The sequence below is a fragment of the Trachinotus anak genome, unplaced genomic scaffold (assembly GCF_046630095.1).
Source record: "Trachinotus anak isolate AG129_WGS33_773 ecotype Australia unplaced genomic scaffold, CSIRO_AGI_Tana_v1 ptg000028l, whole genome shotgun sequence".
NCBI classification, from domain to species: domain Eukaryota; kingdom Metazoa; phylum Chordata; class Actinopteri; order Carangiformes; family Carangidae; genus Trachinotus; species Trachinotus anak.
In genome coordinates, this window is record NW_027273879.1 from 13849536 (window position 1) to 13872137 (window position 22602).

Here is a 22602-nt window from a genome sequence, read left to right on the forward strand (position 1 = left end):
TAAATGGGAATATACAGTACGGTATATGTGTCATATCCAGAAAATCTAACTCTGCAGAAGACCACAGCCTGGCTTTTGAAGGCGTTTTATAAATGAGGATTTTCAAGGCTAGTCAAAGGCACACTGCTTCTTTGTGCCAGCACATATTCAAGGTTGATCCCATGAAGTCCTGAGTGATCAGATACAGCTGAAATCGACTTCTAAATCATGATAATGTTTAATATCTCCTGCCTCTCAAAGCTGATTCGGCAATCACAGGCAGCTTTGCTCCCAGCAAAGTCAATGATGCATTGGCCAATCAGCCCCAAGCCCCTTAACTGCTTCAGAGAAATAATATCAGGAGGACTCCACAAGCACCTGACGAAAAGTAATCTTCTAAAAATGTTCCATATTACATGCTGTGGCTCAAGTAAGTGTGCATCCTCAACATAATTTGATGCTGTGGCCCTGTTATTTATTTAGGAAATAGAGAACCTTTTTGTGTTGTCGTGACTCTACCCAAAAAAATACGTTTTTCTATTTCTTTAAAGATCAATTTTTTTTTCTGAAGAGTGTTCTTGCACTGGGAGTATCCAACCTTTTTTCACAGCAAACAATTTGAAACGTCGTAGCAGGAAAAGCACAGCTGTAATTAATGATCCATTGGGCTATTGTTTGCTTCCCGTTTGATGATATTTCAGGTAATCACAATATGTCTGAAATGTGTAACCTGCTATCTATCGTTGGACATTGGATCTAGTTTATGGCTTTTTATTTGTTTATGAATTGTATTATATTTTTATGGTCTGTGCTTGCTCTGATCAGTATTAAAATATTAAAAGCAGCTTTCATTATTGGATCTTGAGATACAATTCTACCAACACCTGACAGTCATCTACCAACCCCTTAACAGTTTAGAAGCAAGATTTTAGTTGGGGCATTTTGTGCAGTCAAAAGCCTATTTTTACTGTAGTTCCCGGCTAAATTCCCAGATGACACAATACATCCTATGTGTTATTGAAATGTATTCTCAAATATCAGTCGTGCTGGCAGGGAACTTGACTGTTGTTCAGATCCTGAGACGGGGCAGGGAGCCCAGAATGTCAGCACAGAGTGATGACGTCAGGGGCAGACTCTGAGGGACAGCTCTACCCAGCATGCTTTGCTAGTAGCATTTCTGCAGTGCTCATAAATATTGAAAGGGTTATGAAAAGAGCGAGAGAGCAAGCAAACTGAGGGAAAGAGAGGTTGCACAAAGTTGCAATAGACATGAGAGTGGTGGTGAGAGAGAGATGTTTACGGAGTGATGACAAGAAATGAGTGAATATCATGTGTAGCTAATCAAATGAATTCAGGAGTTCAGGGCTGCTTCACTCTGTCACTTTATTGTCCCTTACCCTCTCTCTCTTGTGTCTCCCTTTGTTTCTGTGCTCTAGGCAAAAATGCAAACTGAGAGAGAGAAAACAAGGGAACTAGAAATCATGGAGAGGTAAAAGCAGGCAGATGAGTTAAAAGGAAAAATGTCCACGCCTGTTACCTGAGCAAATCTTCCAAAGGCAATGAAAATGTTCAGTAAAAAACCAGAAAGAGGCGCCCCAGTGGCTCACCTGGTGGAGTGCCGACCACTTAGTCCTAATCACAGCAGCCTGGGTTCAATTCCAGCCGGAGGCCCTTCGCTGCATGTCATCCCCTCTCTCACTCACTCTCTTTCTTAAAAAAGGCAAAAACTGCTCCAAAAAAGAACTTTAAAAGACAGAGAGGTGTTCCTTCCCTGTGCATGTGTGTACGCTGTATCTATAACCTTGAGGATTATTCTCAAGAGACAGTAGATTATGAAGTGAGGGTTCAGACTGTGAAACTTAAATGGAACAATGATAAATTATGTAGTTTAGAGGAGGATGTAACAGTATTTCTTTTAGGCTGTTCACAGTAAAACCAAAAATATGAGGATTGTTGAGGAAGGTTTCAATAACTGCCTCAGCTTCCACACATCCAGCCTTTAATGCTGGATGTGTGGATTAGTCTGCTTACAGTAGGTATCATATATTGGCATGCATCCCTGAATAACATAATGAAGGCAGAAAGAGAGGTGCAATATTATTCTTGTACACGTGGACAATGTGTGTATCTACAGTATGTGTATGCAGTAGTATGTGTGGGCCTGTTTTGTCACCTTTTCTCAATATTTTTTGTGTGGGTTCTGTATCATATATTTCTGTATGTGTGTGCTAGCATGTTGCTAGCATTGTTCTTTATATGTCTCAGACTAAACAGAATCTAGACCTACATATCACACAATAACAGCCCCAGTATCAGCGCCCAGTATGTGAGGGTTAGGTACATGGAGCTAGACATGGAGATATATGTGTAGAAATAAGGAAAAGCATGCTTTGATTGTAATGGGTTGCAGAAGCAGTGGCCTGACAGAGGCTATAAATATTTCAGATGCTCTGTTTTAGCACAGGGATAGAGAAGACAACAGGAAGATCCTCGTTTTGATGTGTCTCATCATTGTTTCACGAGGATGGAGGAATTTGGTGCACTGCAAAATATATTCATCTCAACAAATCATTTAATCTTTTATTCAGTCCTTGACTCTTGTTTTTATTTTTAAGATAAAGGGCAACTTCGCTTCAGATAGGCAGCCTTTTGCAGATGTGGATCTGGTTACACAAACAAATTTCAGCAAGGTTTACTGAGTTAGACCAGTGTTGGTTTTACTTGTGGACGACTCTAAGCTCAGAATTTATTTGTTTTATCATCAGAATAATAAGAACTGGATTCAGCAAGGGAGGAAATATAATGCTGTAATAAAAATGACTTGAACATTAGCTGTTCTGTACGCAGTTGCTTGCGTACAGATGCTTTACCTGTGGTATATTTTATCAGACTGTTGTTTGGATTGTGATTGTGATTGGTTTTGAATTGAAATGAGTGTATGGTTGTACATGTACTCCTCTGTGGTAGTAGTGTGAGCATTTGGAGCAAGCTGCAATAGATTAACACATCATAAATATCTTTATGAACCTCTCTCATTAGAAAGTGCTTTGTAGTTCATTAACTTACATGTAAACTCATCTGACATCTCACTATTAGTAGTAGTCATTGGCAGTCTTTTGTGCAAACTGCAGAGCTCCAAAAAGCTTCAGTGCAAAAAGTTCTCTTCTTTTATGAAGCCATTTATTTTTAATTAGTTCTTATGTTTTGACTTTTTCTGCCAAGAAGATAAAAAAAAAATCAGCCAGTGAAAAAATGGTCAAAACAATCAAATGCAATCTTTTAATTTAAAAGTTGGATTTCCTGCAGGTGTGGCTTTACATGTATGTTTCTACCTGTATTTAGATGCAGAACACATCCCTTGAATTTGTGTCTAATGTATTAGCATATACAAACCTGCACTTATGTATCTGTGGGTACCATCTCACTCTCACAGACTCCATCCATCCATCCTTCCCTCAATATTGAATCAACTCCAATGCTGTAGAAGTCTGCTGGACTCTATTGATTTTTCATTTTCAGGGTCATGACTTCATCTTGCCAGGCAGAGTCATGGTCTTGAATTGATCTTCTCCCTCAGCAGTGTAAAATTATTACACCTGATTGTTTTTAATTGAAGCTGCAAACGTTTGCATGTTACATCTCTTTTGTGGTTATACACAAATGGTTTCATTACTTATCTTGAAAATGTTATGAAAACAGTCAGATGGGCATTAAAACTGCAGATATAATGTAATAGCAGTAAAACCATTATGATGTTAAATTTGCCTGGCACTTAAAAGGAAGCAACAATCTTATAAGATACAAAAATAAATGACAATATGTTAACTAAATTCATCAGTTAATTTGACCTGTTTGCTTTCCTTCATTTATCATCATGTCTGTCACATGATTTATTTAAGATAACAACTAACAGATTTGAATGAAACTTGTTTTTTTTAATAGCAGCATTTATCTCCAGGAGTTACGACTGACTTACTTACTTACTACTTGTTTGTTTATATGTCCACATATCATCTATCTTTTCTTAGACACCACTGATCAGGGTCTGATGAAAGTGCACTCTTGCATTTTCAACAGACTGATTGGTTGTGGAATTGTGCGGCAATCACAAGTCAGAATGGGGTGACTTATTTCTTTTTGAATGACTGTACTGGGAAGAATTCGTGGATGACAACATCCTTGAAGTTCTTGTCCAAATTGAGGACGGAGGGCGCTGTATTATGACTGTAAAGCAGTTGAGAATATAGCTACAGTCTGGATCTGTATCAGAGGTTTTGACGTAATAATCCTGATCAGTGTTTTTCTTCCTGCTGAGGTTATTTTTACACCTCCAAATTGAGGCAATTAGGGATGGTTTGAAGAACTGTGGAACACGTGGGAAAGGTGAAATAGTGCCAGTAATATAAGAAGTGATAAATGGCATGCCTTGTTTTAATGTGTCCCTGTGTGGCACAGCGCAGCTCTCAGTTGTGATGCTGCCAGGTTTAAAGGTCCCTTTCTCTGTGTATCTGTGGTGGAGATTGTCATTTACACTTTCAAGGTTTGGGTGTTAATAAAATGACAAAATCATGTGCACTCGAGGTACTGAAAGATGCTTTGGACAAATGTGCAAAATGCAGCTTTTTTCTAATGTTGTATTACGTGTGTATGCTTATTGACACACTATGTCATGCATGCACATCTATTTTTTGCTTTTATATTTTGTACTCATGACTGTAAGATGGACTTCGCAGAGGCATGTAAGGCTTCTACTTTGCTGTCAGAGCCTCCAAATCATTGTGCACCTTCTGTTGTAAGACTCTGTATCATTATACTTTGTGTCTGTCCCTGTTTTATGTATGTGTGAGTTTGCTTGGGAATCTGTCTTTTTGTAGTAGAAGTGGGTCTTTGTTTAAACCCACGAGGGTTCATTACTGTGATCCATCTCCCTGCGTTGTGGTGGCAGCACCAACATACTGTGGCGTCTGTGCACTGCAGCTATTTTTAGCTTCGTTTTGTGCATGTGTTTGTAGGTAATTTGTCTTCATATGCATTTGTTTTTATCCTTATGTGAATGAGTTTCTTGTTTGTACTCTCAATGACAAATAGCCACTATTTTCCCATCAACACGTGTAATCTGTGACTGTACAGCAGTATTCATCTTAACACTCCCAAAATCTGCTGCTTGAGCTCCTGCCCTTCCTCAGACAAACATCATTGGTTTCAATCTTTTCCTTGAATTTCCAGCCACTTCTACCAGGTCTACTAGCTACATCTCTCTGTAGAGATGGGATGGTTTCTGACATGACGGTGTTTATCACCATATTAAGATATCTTACTCTCTCTGTTCATGTTCTTGTTTTTTCTCCCTTTCTCTCTCCCTCTTTTCTTTTTCTTCTTTTCCATTTAATGATGTAAGACAGTAGAAAGTCTTCACTATAAGCTCTCTGACAAAATACTTGTTTCACAACATCAGCTGCTGCACCTTATCAAAAAAAAACAAACATGCTCTTGTCCATGTCCATTATGCAAACATAAGAGGCTCACACATCATATACTGTAAATAATCTGGTAAAACAGACTGTGTTAATATAGTTTAAACACAAGAAGCAGGACATTCTGTGAGTTTCTACTTTAATGCATAATGCTGGCCATCTACCATTCTTGCCAATTTCACAATCAGCAAGACTAATGATTAAAGGTCTCACTAAATAAACATAACCTCCTCCTGTTCTAGCATCAGTAGTGTGGTATGGTATTAGAAGGTATTCCTACAAGCACCTACCAAGTTACAGTGCAAAGGAGATGAGATGCATGTTGAACTTTGAGGAGAAGTCTCAACTTGAAGTGACACAAGGACTCATTTCAAAATCAGAAGTGACAGGAGCTGTCACTACAATAAGAACACGTATGCAACGTTCTGCCAATGACTTCTGTCAGAGAAGACCCACAGTACAGAAAACCATCAAATGCTCGCAGCACAGAGAGTTTGTGGTATTCAGAGATTGAATGCCTGTAACTGCCCCCCAACTCCAAAAAAAAAAACAAAAAAAAAACATGCCCATCAGAGAACAGTGGTTTATGTGGGAAGAAGAAAAAAGGAAGGATCCTGCAGTGAGGACAATGAAATTATATATTCTAATATAATCACATTATCATCATTAAATCAGTTACATACATGTAAAATTATCACCAACAGTAGCTTATATAACAGCTCAGGTTGAGTCAGTGTGACTCATTTCCAGTGTTCTCATATTTTGAAGCATGAGGTGTTTCTTTCTTTCTGGTTTCTTTCACTTGCTTTTGACCATTTGTCCATCTTTTGTGTGTGTGCACTGATTATAGAAGTGCATAGATAAAACAGATTAAATAACAAACTGTTGTTACAAATTGTGCTGATGGCAGTTTTGATTTAGTATTCTCTGCCGCAGTATTAATATCTCAAGTCTCTGCCTTTTCTGGCTTTTGTCATGTCTACATGTTTGAAAAGCAGTCTATTTTTGGCCCAGCATAAAGTATGTGAGTCTGTGTGTTTCACTGTGAGAATATTAAATCTGATTTCAATTTGTGCGGGTCAGCCACACTAACACTGGAATGAAATGTGTTGTGTAACACAGCACATCCTGACACACAAGGAACAAAGACAGAATCATAAAAATATAGATATCTATATACACTCTGTTTAAGGCACAATTTTACATTCAACATACTCCCAGCACAGGGGACCGTGTGTGGGCTTACAGATGTAAATATGATTATCACATGAAAGGAATAAAAGTTATGATTTTATTTCTGTTAAATGTGTCATATGCAAATATTGTATGCGTATGGATCTTTAAAGAAGGTGGATGGGATTTATTTGTGTAAGTGTATGAAGCTGTTTTAACTGAATCCTGGTCTGCTGCCTAAAGTAACAATAGCATAATAGCTTAAAAGCTTTCAATAAGATTAATATATACATTATATCGATTGACTTAAGTGGTGTGTGTGTTCTGCATTAATCATAAGTCATTAACCACTTGGCACATAGTCCACTGTGTGTATTTAGAAGATATCAGAGGCTTTTCATGCATTTAAATCTTAAAGATTTTGCTGCACACCTGTAACTCCAGGACTCAGTGCACTCTGATTACTGATTAAGAATACATTCTTTATCAGTGATTTGTGTAACAATAACTTCTATGATTTTATGTTCTGGTGTCTCATTTAAAGCGGTGTACATGTTGCTTTGTCTGTATGTATGTCTCTGCGATTAACTGTCCCATCTTGTCCTGGTGTTGTCCTGGCTGTTGTGTGTTGTCTTCTAGGCTCATGTGGGTCAACGCTGACTTGTCCGTCAGGCCAGTATTGTGAGCTCTGAGAGGTTGGCTGAAGCCTGAGGAATATGGCTCTTTAATAACAGAGTAAATATGATGTTTGTATACATCCTTGGGTACACTTTCTTTACTTTTTCAACACTTTGTTTGTGTGTCCTCATCAGCTGCAGTGGGGTTTCTTAAGGCACTGAAAAAAAAAAAATCACCTCTCTAAGTTCTAGCAGTCATCACAGTATTTCCACTGATGTTGGCTGATGTGGACTGGTTTTCCCTCTAGACAACATAAGTGAATCAGTATTAGTCATTTCTAATGGCACAAAATAAAATAGCTAACCCCATGTTTTTTTCTGATTTAAAAACTTAGTACAGAATTAAATAACTTAGATTTTTTTGTTGCAGTGTGGTGGTGTTTGTATTTTGCTGTTGCTTCTTTTCATGCCCCTGTGGTCACCGAGCTCACGGAAACAGCTGTGTTGTTGTGTTGTTGTGACCTTGCTAGTTGATTTGTGCTTTTCCAGTGCTATTGTGTCAACTTTACCTCTTTCAAAATATTAACTTGAACATTGATTTCAAAAATTGATATCCTGCAGCTTAGTTTAAACAAAAAAATGAAGTTTGATGCTGAGATTGAAATGTATTTCTGAGGTAAACATGTGTTGGCTGTGAATTGGCTTTATAATCAATCAGTGTATCACTTGAGGTGGTAGATTACATGAAATAAAGTTTGATACTCTTTGTGTCCACATGTAGGTCCTTTTGGCCCAAGAATCACATTATAAATGTTTCTCACCTGAGGACCCTCAGTAATTGAGTAGATTCGAGTAGAATGTGTGAGTCAGAGAAAGACAGGAAATGGCCGGGATGGGAGAGGCAGCAGGAGAGGCAAAATCTGATTTATGCACAGGCAGGTGAGAGGCAGGGAACGTTTGTACACTACTGAGTGATGCATAGTGAGGGGTGTCAGTAATCTGATTATTTGGTGTAACTGAGCCGATGGTTGCAAATAAAGTAGAAGTGAAGTGATTCACAGCTCTCATCTCGAAGGAAGGATAGAAGGAAGAATAAAAGGAAGGATGGAGGGAGCGGTAGTGACGGTCGTGGAGGAAAATGGACTCCAGCCTGACAGCAACATGAACACTAACTGTTATCAAACGAGTTTGTGGAAGGTGGTGTGGGATTTTTCATTTTGTGCAAAATGCGGTCAGTTCAAGGCTCAATGTACACACACACACACAGAAAACGACCTGCATTCATTAACAAACGCTCATTTCAGACGATGAAGGCACATAGAAATCTGGTTCATGAAGCGTGGCGGCATGGGGAGGTGGAGGGGGAGGAGGGATGACATCGGTGACATATCATGAACACACTACGGCACAGAAGAAGAAGAAAAAACATGAAAGGAGTTAACTGTGAAATTGCTTGAAGCTGTAGAAAGAGAGTCACAACATTAATACATGTTTTCATGTGCCAGTTTACTAATTTTAGAAAACTCATAGGAACTAGTGTGACAGATAAAACATACAGTACCAACACGTAGAGAGGCTCCTGTCAGTGACAACGGCTGTTTGAAGTCCTGTCCCTCCCTTATGCTGAGTAATATCTAGCTCTCATGTTCAAAGCAAAGAGAGGATGTAGTGAATAGATCATATTGCTGCCCGGACTCTTGGTGATGGGATACAAGAAGAGAAGAAAATAGAGTCAGAGAGAGAAAAAACAAAACACATCAAGAGATACTATTAGGTATCAACAAAAGCTGTAACATTTACAAAAAACAGTGGCTTCGGAAAGCATTCAGACCCCTTGGTCGAAGCAAGTAAGCTAGTTGATAATATTCAACATGGCTTTTTGGTGTGACAGTGGCTCTGAAAAACATAAAATTGAGGTTTAATTTACAGAATGTCAAAGGCACTCAGTTGAGGGGGGAATCAGAGAGGATAATGGGAATAAATGGAAATGAAGAACGGCAAACAAAGAAGTTGGAGGAGGGAGGAGGATGTCGAAAAAGAAAATGATCTTATTAGTTTGTGAGATAAAATCTAATGCAGTGCATCACTCACACAAACAAAGAACGTTGGCTGCTGATGCATTAGCACGTATAAGAGATGTGAGAAGAGAAAAAAAAATGCCTCAGTCATTTGAAAAGGGCAGGCCTATCTTTCAGCAAGTCAGTATAATTAAAGCACTTGAGAACAACAGCTCAAACAGATAGACGTAGTTTTGCCGGTGACAGAGGTGGAGAGAGGGTCGAGAGTACAGTGCATCGCGCAGTACTTCCTCTTAAGGGCATTGGAAACATCTCATTGTGCAGGTCAGCTGCGTTACACTATTGGCCGATGAATGAATGCCGAGGTGGGTGTACAGACAACACTGACACACACGGAGGCACACACCACAGGAGCTTTCCTCCGAGATCAGACAGGCAGACAGTGGAGCTCGTGGCGAAGTGCGCTCGGCTATGAATGCCTGCCAAACTCACAGTGTGGGCGAAGCTCGACTGTACGGAGTCTGACATTTTTAGCCTCTTACAGGGCAGATGAGCCAATGAATGTAGTATCGCATTTCCTGTATATAGTCTTGTGTCTTGCCTTAAAGTGATTGTTATATTTTTTTTTTTTAATGGAGTGAGAAACTGTATGTAACCTGACTGAGGCTTTTAGTGCAACAATATCCTGATATCAAGGATAAAGTTGGAGGAACAGCTGATGTCCCTGGAGTATCTGTGTATATTCATGGCATTTGTGTATATTTCAGGCCATAACCTTTTGGCGGTGGTCAAGGAATTAATGTGTTTTGCAACATTATCTCTGTATTACATGTTAAGTTTTTATGTACTCTGAAAAACTGATGTGTGTTTACGTTTGTGCTCTCGTCCTCTTCTCCCCTCCTTTATTAACCACCCTCCTCTCCATTCATTGCAGGCAGATGCAGCCACCAGCTTTCTGCGTGCAGCTCGTTCAGGGAACCTGGACAAGGCTCTGGATCACATCAAGAATGGACTCGACATCAACACAGCTAATCAAGTAAGAGAGTTTCACACAGCTCACTAATCAGCTCACAATCTGTTTCTCTGTGTTTGTTTGTGTGTCAGTGGGAGTTAAAAAGACAACACCACCCAGAGATTTCAATTAACAAAACAACAATTCAATTGTGGCTCATATCAAAAATCAATTGCAGGTAGTTAGTATTCAGGGTATTCAACATTACCTACTCCAGACATCACACAAAATAAGAGATTACTCTTCAGAAACACGCAGTGCCGGTCATATCTTGGTTTTTCATTAGATTTATCTTCATCTCATGTTTTTACTATTACTGTCAGTACATTAATGCTGGTCTCGGTCTTTTAATTTACACGGAAAGCAAGTGGCTGGATGCTGACGTGTCTGTGCTGCTGTGGAGGAGTCAAAATCCATTCTGCAGGAAGTGAGAACTTACTGAGTCAAACAGAAATTAAATGTGGAAACAGTAGTCTTGAATATTAATAGAGAAATATTAAGATGTCAGTTTATAGTAAAAAATGAGAGTACTGCTGATCCCATGGACATCATAGGAGCAGACCAAGGCGAGCAAACTTTATTGCTTCAGTTGGTAATGTCACTCAGGAGAAATTTCTACTGGTGCTGGTCTAGATAATATTTTTTATATAGTGGGCAGAAATTCATTACACTTTATACACTCTTTTCCTTGAAACCACCTTCCATCTCGTTCATTCATGCCCCAGAGTAGCATATTGGGAAAAGTAAATACTTTTGTCTGGTTTTATTGGTTCCTTTAGTCAATGCCTTCGGGCTACCCTTTTTGTTCTTAGCGTAAAATATAACATAGGAGAGGCACCGCTGTCTTTGGAGAGTATCCATTGATAGACCAGTTTGCCTTTTGCTGAGATCATGAGAAACAAGGTAAGGGTAAAGGTAAGGGCTCCAGCATTAGACTGCTCTGAACCTCATCTGCTCCAAGCTCAGCTCTTCGCCCAAAACAGTCTACTAGAGTAGTATAATAGGAATTTAAAGTACTTCACTATACAAATAACTGATGGTGCTGGTTTACTATACAGCAACTTTTACTAGCAACATTATCCTTAGTATTTCCCGACAGCAGACGTTTTACACCTCAGTCGGCATTTTAGTGCATTTCCCAAACATAAAACTATTAAAAGGGGCAAATATAGAATTTTTTTTATGTAATGATTGCGATTGAAAGAATAAATCCACCATTATGTTGCACAGTAAGCAGGTAATGGGCGTTATATTTGCCAAACAGAGACTCCCTGGTGTAATCTTTTTTTGCGGTGGATGTTGGTGTCTCTTATGTTCCGGATTGGATTCAGGCTCAAACTGAACGGCTGAACTAATATTACCTGTTTCAGTCAGAGGCTCAACTAAGGGGCAGCATGACAGGCAGTTTGACTTTTTCTGAATTGTGAATTATGCAAAGCTTCTCTAGTCAAGTCCCAGAGTAAAAATATAGAGCTAGAAATGAGCATAATAGGTCCCCTTTGAAATAAATCAAGACAATGGTAAAATCACAAAGTGTTTGCCTCTTGCAAAAGTGTCTGGAAGAGGAGGGAACTTTTTATCACCTAACTGTGGGAAACAAAGAGGCCCTTCCTCCTGGTAAAAAGGTCATGATTATGAAACAGGTTGAATGGAGAATGGTACTTAGGGACTGCATTTTATTCCACTGGGAAAGAACAAACTTTAGAAAGTTTGGTCTTTAGTGATCAGAGGAATATTTGAGTGCACCATGTAAAGTAATGTCGCAGTATTCTCGATGGAATGTCACACTGCTATATCAGCAAAAGATGTAAAAATAAAAAGACCAAAAAGAAAATTGAAAAATTCCCAACTCATAGACCTCCTGATTCTCTGTCTTTGTATAAAGTGGTGTACATGAATAATGAAGTATATTAGATTAAAGTTCCTTCGATCCTCAGGCCAACTGTCTGCTCTCTTACGCCTTGTTGCATCAGGACCATAACACAACAGTGTCAGGCAAGTGAATATCATGAGACATGGATGTGAACATGTGAATGTGAATGTTTGTGGTTTGGACTCATTCACTCCTCACTATGTTCTAGTGATAAGGATGGTTGTGGAGTGGGAGGGATGTTTAGTAAATGAATGGGGGCAAGTGCTTTTATACTCAGACAAAACACTGACAGTGAGATGGAAGTCTGGGCATTAGGAATGAACGCCCTCAGTGTGTGTTGTGCTACTTACACAAGCAACTAACACACATGCACAGAGAAGATGAGGTAGGGAAGACAGATGACTACTGAAATAAAAGGAAATGTGCATTTTGCTCATTTCTCAAGGGTCGTTAACATCTGTGGATTGAGATTGTAATCAACTAAATAATGACTATGGATATGATCTACAATAATTGCATTTAATACCCACAACCATGTGATCAAATGTAATTCTAAAGGTCCTATATTTGATTTTCCAATATAATTAATTTCCCTACTTTTCCTTTTGCGGTTCTTTCTTTCTTTCTTGCCTTCTTTTCTTTTACTTTACTATTATATTGATGGGTTTTTACTGAGGACTGAAGCAAGGGCAGAGATGGTATTTTTATATATGATTTATGTGATTCTGCAGCAATAACCTGTCCTTGCTATAGCTGAAATCCTGCAGGCTCTTGTTGGTGCTCTCTTTCTCTTACGCATACACACACACACTCTCGCTCTCTCTTTACCTATATTTAATGAAGTGTCTAACTCCCCACCATTGTTGTGTTACCTGTGGGACTGTGCATGCATAAATGTATATGATTCACAGGTATAGGTGTTTGTAGAGTGATAATGGGCACTGATGGTGTAATTTTTCAAAACTGAAAATCACTGTGTATCTGCTTCAATATGTTCACACATAGACGTTCACACACTGTGTTTAACAGTGTGTGTAATTTCCACTGATAGTGTGTGTTTCCCATCACTCTTCGCATGCTCTCAGAGAGGCTGTGTTACCCATTTGAATTGAGTGACACTGCAGTATGATGGGAAGCCTGAGAGCAGCATGGCTCATAGAGACTCCTGGTGGCCAGATTGGTTACAGCAGGCAGTTTGCAGCTCAGACTTCACTATGTGAAGTCAGCCGGAGAGACAGATAGACAGTCAGACAGACAAACAGACGATGACTGGGATTAAACAGTTATCTTCCAGCCCTCCTGCTCCCCTTCCTACTCCTCAGTCTCATCAGGTCGTTCAGTTTGTCAGGACTGAGTCGCTCTACTGTCGCTGTGGATTTATCAGTTATTTTTAGTGATACAGTAACTAGAAGTGATGTTCTGCACAGCTGGAGAAAATGGGCATATGTTGCACTGCTCACAGTGGCATGAGGCTGTAGGTTCCATCAGTAATGCATTTTAAACTGAATATAAAATTGGGGCTTTGATGATGTTCAGCTGCAGAAGTCAAGCACGACACTGCACTGATGGCAAAGTCTGGCAATTCTGGAAGATCATGAGATCCTTTTATCCTAATGGTTGTGGCCATGACCATAAGGATCAAGGCCAAGGAGAGAGGACAAGGACACAGGTGGCCAGGGATCGCCTCCGCATGGATCTATAGAGATTTCTGAAAGGCCTTTGCACAGATCTACTCCATTAAGTGATTTAGGAAGGTTATATGTGTTACTCAGCTTATTACACTAACTCACAAGGGCACAACTTAACTCATTAAGTTGCCCTGAGAGATGTATCACTTTTCAGTTAATGTAGACTGTGATTACAATAATCCTGATTAACAAGATTACTATACCATTACTGCAGCTTTAAGGCACAGATAACCCTTCGTTTATGTCTGGGTGGGCGATATATCAAATATACTTGATGTATTGTTCCACATGGGATGTAGTAAATGACTATATCATGAACATAAAGTATAAATTGTTACAGAGTTGTGTTGCAATGTGACATGAAATTCTCTGACGTTTCGCTCCTCTCTCTCTCTCCTGTGGCTGTCTGTCTCTCCGTGTGTGTTACGTAGCCTATGTGAGGAGGTGTGTGTGTTTGTATCTGGCGCTGAGGGAACCGGAGAGTTCATACATGTTTAGAAACAGTAACTGAAGACGGATGCAGACAAATTGTTTTAGAAAACAAACAAAAAGTAGGCAAGACGGCAAATCTCTAGATCACACAATGCAGCAGTGAGGCATGAGAGTCACGTCTCTTTATACATCAAAGGGTTAAATCATACATTTATGGTATGGAGCGCTTTAGAGGACATTTCAAAATATCACGATATATTGTGTAATGCAATATAGCCGAAAAATATTGCGATATTACTTATAGGCCATATCACCCAGCCCTATGTTTATGTATATATGTATGTATATGTATATGTTCCCTCTAATTCCAATGTGACTGAACTACTTACTACTATTTTCTCCCTAAGAACGGTCTCAACGGGTTACACCTGGCCTCGAAAGAAGGTCACGTCAAAATGGTCCTGGAGCTACTACACGCTGGCATTGAGCTGGAAGCCACTACCAAGGTACATTGTTTCTCTTTATGCTTGTTTGCTGAGATGAATAAAACACTTTAACTGTAAAACTTTCCTAACACCTGTCTGAGCTTTAGCTAAGCTCAGGATTTGGTTCAGTCTAACTGAAGGTAGCATCCATCCATCCAAACTAGCACCTAACACCTTTAACTATGAACAATGAAACAGCGTTATAAGATCACTGATGGGCCTTTTGCTTGCGATGAGAGATTCTTTAAGAATTAAGGTCATGTTACACGACCAGAACTAGGTGATTTACATTTTTAACAAAGCTGTATAATTACTCACATTCCTCTGTATGGGGTTTACGGTGTCATAAGGGACAGGAAAAACTGGGGTTTTGTTGAGAGTCAGTCCTTTGTCTATCAGGTTGTATCTGTGTAAAAGTAGGTAAAAGGAGTTATCCAGTTTTTCTTACAAAAAAATTCATGTACTAAACAGTTTTCTTACTAATTCAAACATATACAGTATGCAGTGTTTCTGAGTACCCAGTGAACTAAACAGTATTAATATTCACAGTGGAGGCAGTTTGTTTCTAAATGAGCTAAAAGCCTAAAATGTAAATATGAATACAACTCTGCTGCTTTCATCATCACTGTTTTTATTTATCACTAGGACTGAATACAATGCACTCGATGTATTTCAGTGTCAAGTTCTCAGTGTAGAGATCTAGGCCATTAGGTTGCAATCATTTCCCTCTCATTCACTCTATTTTCTTCTCTCGCTTTCTGTGTGTGTGTGTGTGTGTATGTGTGTGTGTGTGTGTGTGTGTGTGTGTGTGTGTGTGTGTGTGTGTGTGTGTGTGTGTGACCTCCAGAAAGGGAACACTGCTCTCCATATTGCAGCGCTGGCAGGGCAGGAGAAAGTGGTGGCTGAGCTTGTCAACTATGGTGCCAACGTTAATGCCCAGTCACATGTGAGTCATCATGAGCTGTGAGCAACGCACGAGTGTGTGAGCGATGTGCCTGAGATGATTGTACTGTATTTGTTTGTGTATTTCTGTGTTTGCATATGTGACACACCTGCTAAAGAGTTCTCCATATATTTACATACAGTATCTGTATGGATGAGTGTGTGTACTGTATGTGTGTGTCCTTGTTAAGATAAACACCAGTGAATTATTTATTTCGCCACATCAGCTGAGACTCAAAGGTATGTTTGCAGATGTGTGTGTTTTTTTTTCTGACAGCACCTCTTGTAATATGTGTTGAGGCCTATATGATTGTGTGTATGCGCATTTGTAACTATAATGTATTTGTGCCCCAGCAGAAAGGGTTCAGTCCTCTCTACATGGCAGCACAGGAGAATCACTTAGAGGTGGTCAAGTTCCTACTTGAAAACGGTGCCAATCAGAGTCTCCCAACCGAGGTACATGTCTGTCTCTTCAAACTGCATGTTTGATTGTGAGTTTGTCTGAGGTTGCCCTGAGCAGCCGTACCGATGATTAGTAATTAGATCCTTAAGCATCAGTGGTGTCTGTGTGCTATCACACATTGTGAAACAAGTCACAAAAGTGGGGCTGGGTTACAATACAAAACAAAAGTATCATTTTATGAAGTCATTTTGTCAACTACAGAATCCTAAAATCTTATTTCACTAACACAAGTAAATTACCTGCAAATGCCAAAGCTGTCATATGTTCCAACTATGATTATTAACAGATATAATGGGATGATTTCCTGATTGACACAAAGTCAGTTTCTAGTTTTCCAAGCCACTGTGTTTGTTACGCATGAAAGATACTTAATAATGTTTAATAATGGAACATTTCTGAGTACAAGTGATAAGTAAATAAATGTGGATTTTGTTTTTTATTTGTTTTTCTCTCCATGAAAATGAATGGGCTTTTTTTGATAACAGGTTAAAGAATAATCAACAGGACATCACATCTGTCACTATGTCTGCTTAAAGAAATATTATTTTGTATAGTTTTGTATTCACAAATCCTTTTCGTATCGACGTTTCCTTCTCCTCCCTTTTTGACTCTTCCTCCCTTTGTACATTGTTCTTGCCCTTCCACCATTTCACTCTTTTTTCACTCCATCTCTCCATCCTCAGGATGGCTTCACCCCCCTGGCTGTAGCCCTCCAGCAGGGCCATGAAAACGTTGTGGCGCTGCTCATCAACTATGGCACCAAGGGCAAGGTCCGCCTCCCCGCGCTGCACATCGCTGCACGAAACGACGACACACGCACCGCCGCAGTACTCCTACAGAACGACCCTAATCCTGATGTACTCAGCAAGGTGTGCACTTTTTGTGCGAACCAGTTGACTCTTAAACTTATTATTGCATTATGACAATGCAACAACCAGAAGGAAAAAGAAAATTTGTGGCATGTGCAGGAAAGAAAAATAGATCAACAGTTATGTGTTTTTATTAATGAGAATAAAACTCTCCAACCAAATATCACTAAATAAAAATGCTTCTTATTACTGTACTGTACTGTACAATCTTTCTTCGTTTATGTCCCAAACTGATAGATTGTACGTATCCATATTTACTCTCTTGTTCTCCCACTCACCCGTTCTGTCTCTTTCTCTGTAGACTGGTTTCACACCTCTCCATATTGCAGCTCACTATGAGAATATGAGTGTGGCCCAGCTGCTGCTGAACAGAGGAGCCAATGTAAACTTCACACCCAAGGTCAGTATATCTCAGCTGCAAAAACAAATGAATGTGGTTCATTGTGTGTGGAGAAAAGAATAGTATAAATGAGAAAAGGGGGAAATCAATAGTTGTATTTTCTCTGTACATGTGGAACAGCCTCCATTATACTTTAATAATTTTTTCAAGTAGTTTGGAGACTTGATGCAACAACTCCAAATGGTGATGAATGATACAACCAGCTTATTTTCTTGTTTCTACTCCTCTAGAATGGCATCACGCCCCTTCATATAGCCTCCAGGAGGGGCAATGTGATGATGGTCAGACTACTGCTGGACAGAGGAGCACAGATTGATGCCAAAACAAAGGTAGTGTATGGCATTCTCTCAGTTAATGACTTCTCAGTATCTATTTCCCCATCTGTTATTCTCCCTGCTGACAGTCTCATTCCTGTCTCTCATGTCATTCAGCACTTTTCCAGTTACTTTTCCTCTTCATCTCTTTGCAGGATGAGCTGACTCCTCTCCACTGTGCAGCCAGGAATGGTCATGTTCGCATTATTGAGATCCTGCTGGAACACGGTGCTCCCATCCAGGCTAAAACCAAGGTATATGACTTTAATGAAAATACTGAAGTCACTATGGCTGTCTGATAGCCTTTACTGGGAGCTTTCTAATCAGCAGTGGCTATCAGGGTTTCCTGTTAAGTACCAGTTTTTACTTTGTGAGTCGAGTTGTGTGAATTCCATTAAAATTTCTAATGATTTTCCCAAGGCCATTATAAGATTAAGAAGCATATACACTTTCATCCAACTTTGGGTAATTAGCTAAAAAACAAGATGCCTGACAAACTGGTCTGTTTAATGAGCAGTTTTAATCTGTGCCTCATCGGCCATGGATTGATTATATCCCCTCTAAAGACTCATACTCTGCTTTCCTGAAGATAAGAAACTGAATCTTATTGGCAGTATGCTATATACAGCATGATAGATGCATTTGATAAATGTGACAAATCTATCTCCATCTTCTATCCACCTTCTCTTTTTCATTCTCTCCTCTTTTCCTTTCTCCCTCTCCGTCCTATTCTTTGTTTCCTTCAGAATGGTCTGTCCCCCATCCACATGGCAGCTCAGGGGGATCACATGGACTGTGTCAGGCAGCTACTGCAATACAACGCTGAGATTGATGATATCACGCTGGACCATTTAACCCCTCTTCATGTAGCAGCCCACTGTGGTCACCATCGCATGGCCAAAGTCCTACTAGACAAGGGGGCCAAAGCCAATGCACGCGCTCTGGTGACTAACTAGTGCTTTAGATGACTTAAACACTGAAAGTTCGACATCATCACAGTATTGATCTTCATGTTGTTAGGAACTAAATGCATCAGTAATTTATGTATAAATCTTTTTGATTGTCCTCTGTGTTTTTAAGATGCTAAACTGATTATTAAATGACTTTCACAGTCCAGGGTTACAGGACAAATTTATGTATTACTCATTTTTACCACCATCACAGAGACACTGGTCAAGTGAATTTACCTCTGTACAATTTAAAAAAACTCAATTTAAAAGAATGTATTTTGGAGTGACAATGTTTAGTATATAACAGAAGACATGTGACCTTTAGTGATCAAAAGGCTTCTGGACTGTGCACTGTAGTGTAGTTATGAACTATTTCCTCTGTGTCTCCAGAATGGCTTCACCCCTCTCCATATTGCTTGCAAGAAGAACCACATGCGGTCCATGGACCTGCTGCTTAAGCACTCTGCTTCCTTAGAAGCTGTCACAGAGGTGAGACAATGTGACCACAAAGCACAGACTAAAGAACATTTTCACTCAAGTGGCGCTCATAAAAAATTCTGTTGCGTTCTTCTTATATCTACGTTTAAGGTCAAATATGCTGTCGTATCTTTAAATTCCTGTGTCCCCTGTCAGATGTCAGTGTCACCTGTCTTAAGGTTTCAAAACTGGCTGTTTGATTGATTGCCAGTCAGTCAGTCAGATGTGACCAGTGAATTACAGTGTCATTTGATCCTCCTCTCTTTCTGCTTTTGTGTGTGCAGTCCGGTCTCACTCCTCTTCATGTAGCAGCGTTCATGGGCCATCTGAACATAGTGAAGAACCTGCTCCAAAGAGGGGCTTCGCCTAATGCTTCCAATGTGGTGAGAACCCCTTTTTCTTCCCCAAAACAAAACAATTCATTTTTTTTTCTCTTAAACCGCTTTCCAACTTGAGTGAATTAACTGTCTAAATTATTCATATGAAGATGTGCTAGAGAAAGTTCTCTCTCTCTCTGTTCACATTTTTAAAAAGAGTGAATCCCACACTGAGTTCAATAATTAATTACAGGAGAAGATTAACTTTGTGGGTCATAAATTCAACAATTAGCCATAGATTCTTCAAGTTTCTTTTTCACCACCGCAGAAAGTCAGTGCTGTTAAAAATGATATTGCAGGATGAGCTTTAATTATTTCTGGATTACTGAAATGAATAGACTGATCTGAAGCATGGGCCCTCATATGAACAAGGTGGATTTGTTTCAATCAAAAAACAATATTTAAACTTGGTCAAAAAGTTCTAAAACTGATTTTCTTTACAAGTTAGAATAACAGTAGATGAGTGGACAAACTGAACCTCTCAATGCTCAACAGATATACGGTTATGGATGAATCTCATTACATACATGCACACATTCTAGTATGTAATTTGAGTGAGTTGTTGTCTATGATAACCTTCTCCAGAAAGTGGAGACTCCCCTCCACATGGCCTCCAGAGCAGGACACTGTGAAGTTGCCCAGTTCCTGCTGCAGAACGCAGCACAAGTGGATGCCAAGGCTAAGGTATGAGCTGTGCACTCTTACTTAAGTCATCTGTAACAAGCTGTTTGTAAAAGTTACATAAAGCCCAACTCAAGTACACAATAAAACTACCACACATCAATGGCAGGTTGGTTACAGATACCCAGTTACCTGGTTATTTTGAAACACAACTTAATAATGTCAGTTCTCCTGACCTCTTTCTCCTTGTCGTCTGTGCCCAGGACGACCAGACACCTCTACACTGTGCAGCCCGTATGGGCCACAAGGAGCTCGTCAAGCTGCTCCTTGAGCACAAGGCCAACCCCGACTCGGCTACAACTGCAGGCCATACACCCTTACACATCGCTGGACGTGAAGGACACGTCCACACCATTCGAATATTGTTGGATGCCGGAGCACAGCAAATCAAGATGACGAAGGTAGCGTAGGCAAAGCCATGGCAAAGGAAAAAATGGCTTCATCTGGATTAATGCTCAGTTAGGGAAACAAAATTTCAGCCTTAACTGGTCTATGCCTGGCAAAAAAAAGGTTTACGTATCTTTTACACTGAGTTATTGCTTTTAGGTACTACAGTATATAGATATAGCTTTATCGTCTAAACTACATGAGAATTTAAAAAAAGGAAAAAGAGGTATGTATAATATATCAACAGCGGTTGGCTGCATCTGTATGTTTTTCTTTGTTTTGAGCAGAAAGGCTTCACACCTCTCCATGTGGCCTCTAAATATGGAAAGGTGGATGTGGCAGAGCTACTTCTGGAGAGAGGAGCCAACCCTAACGCAGCTGGGAAGGTGAGACAATCTGTGCTCTCTGTAGTTCAGATCCCTGAAGTACACACAAAACAGCGAGGCACACTCTACAAGGCTGAAGAGCAATTCAACCAGAAAGTTTGACCTCATACAAATGATTTTAGGATCAGCTGAATCATAGATTATCATGGTATGTGTTTCATATATATATGTTTCTGTGTGTGTGTGTGTTGTATGTGTTTATATATGTGCACGTGTGTGTGCGTGCGTGCGTGTGTTTAACAGAATGGTCTGACACCCCTTCATGTGGCCGTCCATCACAACAACCTGGATGTTGTTAGACTTCTGGTCAGCAAGGGAGGATCTGCACACAGCACTGCTCGAGTAAGATGCTCACATATGTGTGTGCACGTACTCACACAGGCAGGCCAACACAGCATGCCAACCCATCGCTGACACAAATACCAAAACAGGTCATATCAATATGTGGTGCTTACACATACAGTAATTCACATGACAGTCTCTGTGTTCTGAGGCACTGTATCACGACAGCATTCGAGTTTTAATCTAAAATTAGACAAGAAGAACGTTAAGAAAAGAGATGATCACTCTTGTCTGTGTTTGTCCTTGTTTCTCTCTGCAGAATGGCTACACTCCCCTGCACATAGCAGCCAAGCAGAACCAGATGGAGGTGGCCAGTTGCCTGCTGCAGAATGGGGCTTCACCCAATGCCGAGTCCCTCCAAGGTATCACGCCCCTACACCTGGCTTCACAGGAGGGACGGCCTGACATAGTGGCTCTGCTCATCTCTAAACAGGCCAACGTAAATCTGGGAAACAAGGTATAATATTAGAATGGATAAAACACATAAAAAAATACTGTTTAATGAAGACCTATTGCTCATCCCTCCTTTTGATTCCTTCTGCCTCTCAGAATGGACTGACCCCTCTACATCTCGTGGCTCAGGAGGGTCATGTGGGCATCGCTGACACACTGGTTAAACAGGGAGCCTCCGTTTACGCTGCTTCACGGGTAAGATACAGCATCACCATTAGGACATAAATTGATAAAATGAATTTTATTTTATCAGGGGAGTTGAGTTAAAAGATGTCATAGAATTAGCATATACCTCTCTGCTAATGGAAACAGTGTTGTACTTTTTAGTCGTGAGTTTTTGCCTGCAAGACAGAAATGAGACATGAGTATTTTGTCATAGAAATCCATGTGAATAGAGAAGTTGATCACAAGCTGATATAATCTAATTTCTTAATAACATGTGTTTATTATCACACCAGCTAATCCATGTTTAAAGCATTAAAAATGTAAATAAAACCTTTAGACAGACTGGTACGTGCTCATGTTTGTTTGAGTTTACACGTTTTCACAAGATCCGAGGTGCTCATTAGGAGGCATCATTGAAGCTACTGAACAACAACCAGCTGTCTCTCTCTTTTGCCCCGTCTCAGATGGGATACACCCCCCTTCATGTGGCCTGTCACTATGGCAACATCAAGATGGTGAAGTTCCTTCTGCAGCAGCAGGCTCATGTGAACAGCAAGACAAGGGTAACCTATCTATATCTCACTTGTACTTCATATGTGACTATATATGACTGGTACTCCATATGGGCCTTTTTGACTACCTATG

At 39.9% G+C, this 22602-nt stretch overlaps 1 protein-coding gene across 8 annotated transcripts in view; it reads left to right on the top strand.

Moving 5' to 3' along the window:
• ank1b (ankyrin 1, erythrocytic b) overlaps positions 1-22602 on the top strand; it is a 73827-nt gene that overhangs the window by 22887 nt on the left and 28338 nt on the right. For 5 of the 8 annotated variants that reach the window (XM_071466937.1, XM_071466939.1, XM_071466933.1 and 2 more), the window contains exons 2-19: positions 10196-10297; positions 14674-14772; positions 15599-15697; positions 16048-16149; positions 16840-17025; positions 17327-17425; positions 17656-17754; positions 17895-17993; positions 18486-18683; positions 19080-19178; positions 19451-19549; positions 20129-20227; positions 20428-20625; positions 20899-20997; positions 21241-21339; positions 21599-21796; positions 21889-21987; positions 22422-22520. In XM_071466937.1, coding sequence (XP_071323038.1) covers positions 10196-10297; positions 14674-14772; positions 15599-15697; positions 16048-16149; positions 16840-17025; positions 17327-17425; positions 17656-17754; positions 17895-17993; positions 18486-18683; positions 19080-19178; positions 19451-19549; positions 20129-20227; positions 20428-20625; positions 20899-20997; positions 21241-21339; positions 21599-21796; positions 21889-21987; positions 22422-22520 — 2172 coding nt within the window. The remainder of the gene's footprint in view (positions 1-10195; positions 10298-14673; positions 14773-15598; positions 15698-16047; positions 16150-16839; positions 17026-17326; positions 17426-17655; positions 17755-17894; positions 17994-18485; positions 18684-19079; positions 19179-19450; positions 19550-20128; positions 20228-20427; positions 20626-20898; positions 20998-21240; positions 21340-21598; positions 21797-21888; positions 21988-22421; positions 22521-22602) is intronic. The other 3 variants (XM_071466940.1, XM_071466938.1, XM_071466934.1) reach the window with 1 other exon arrangement.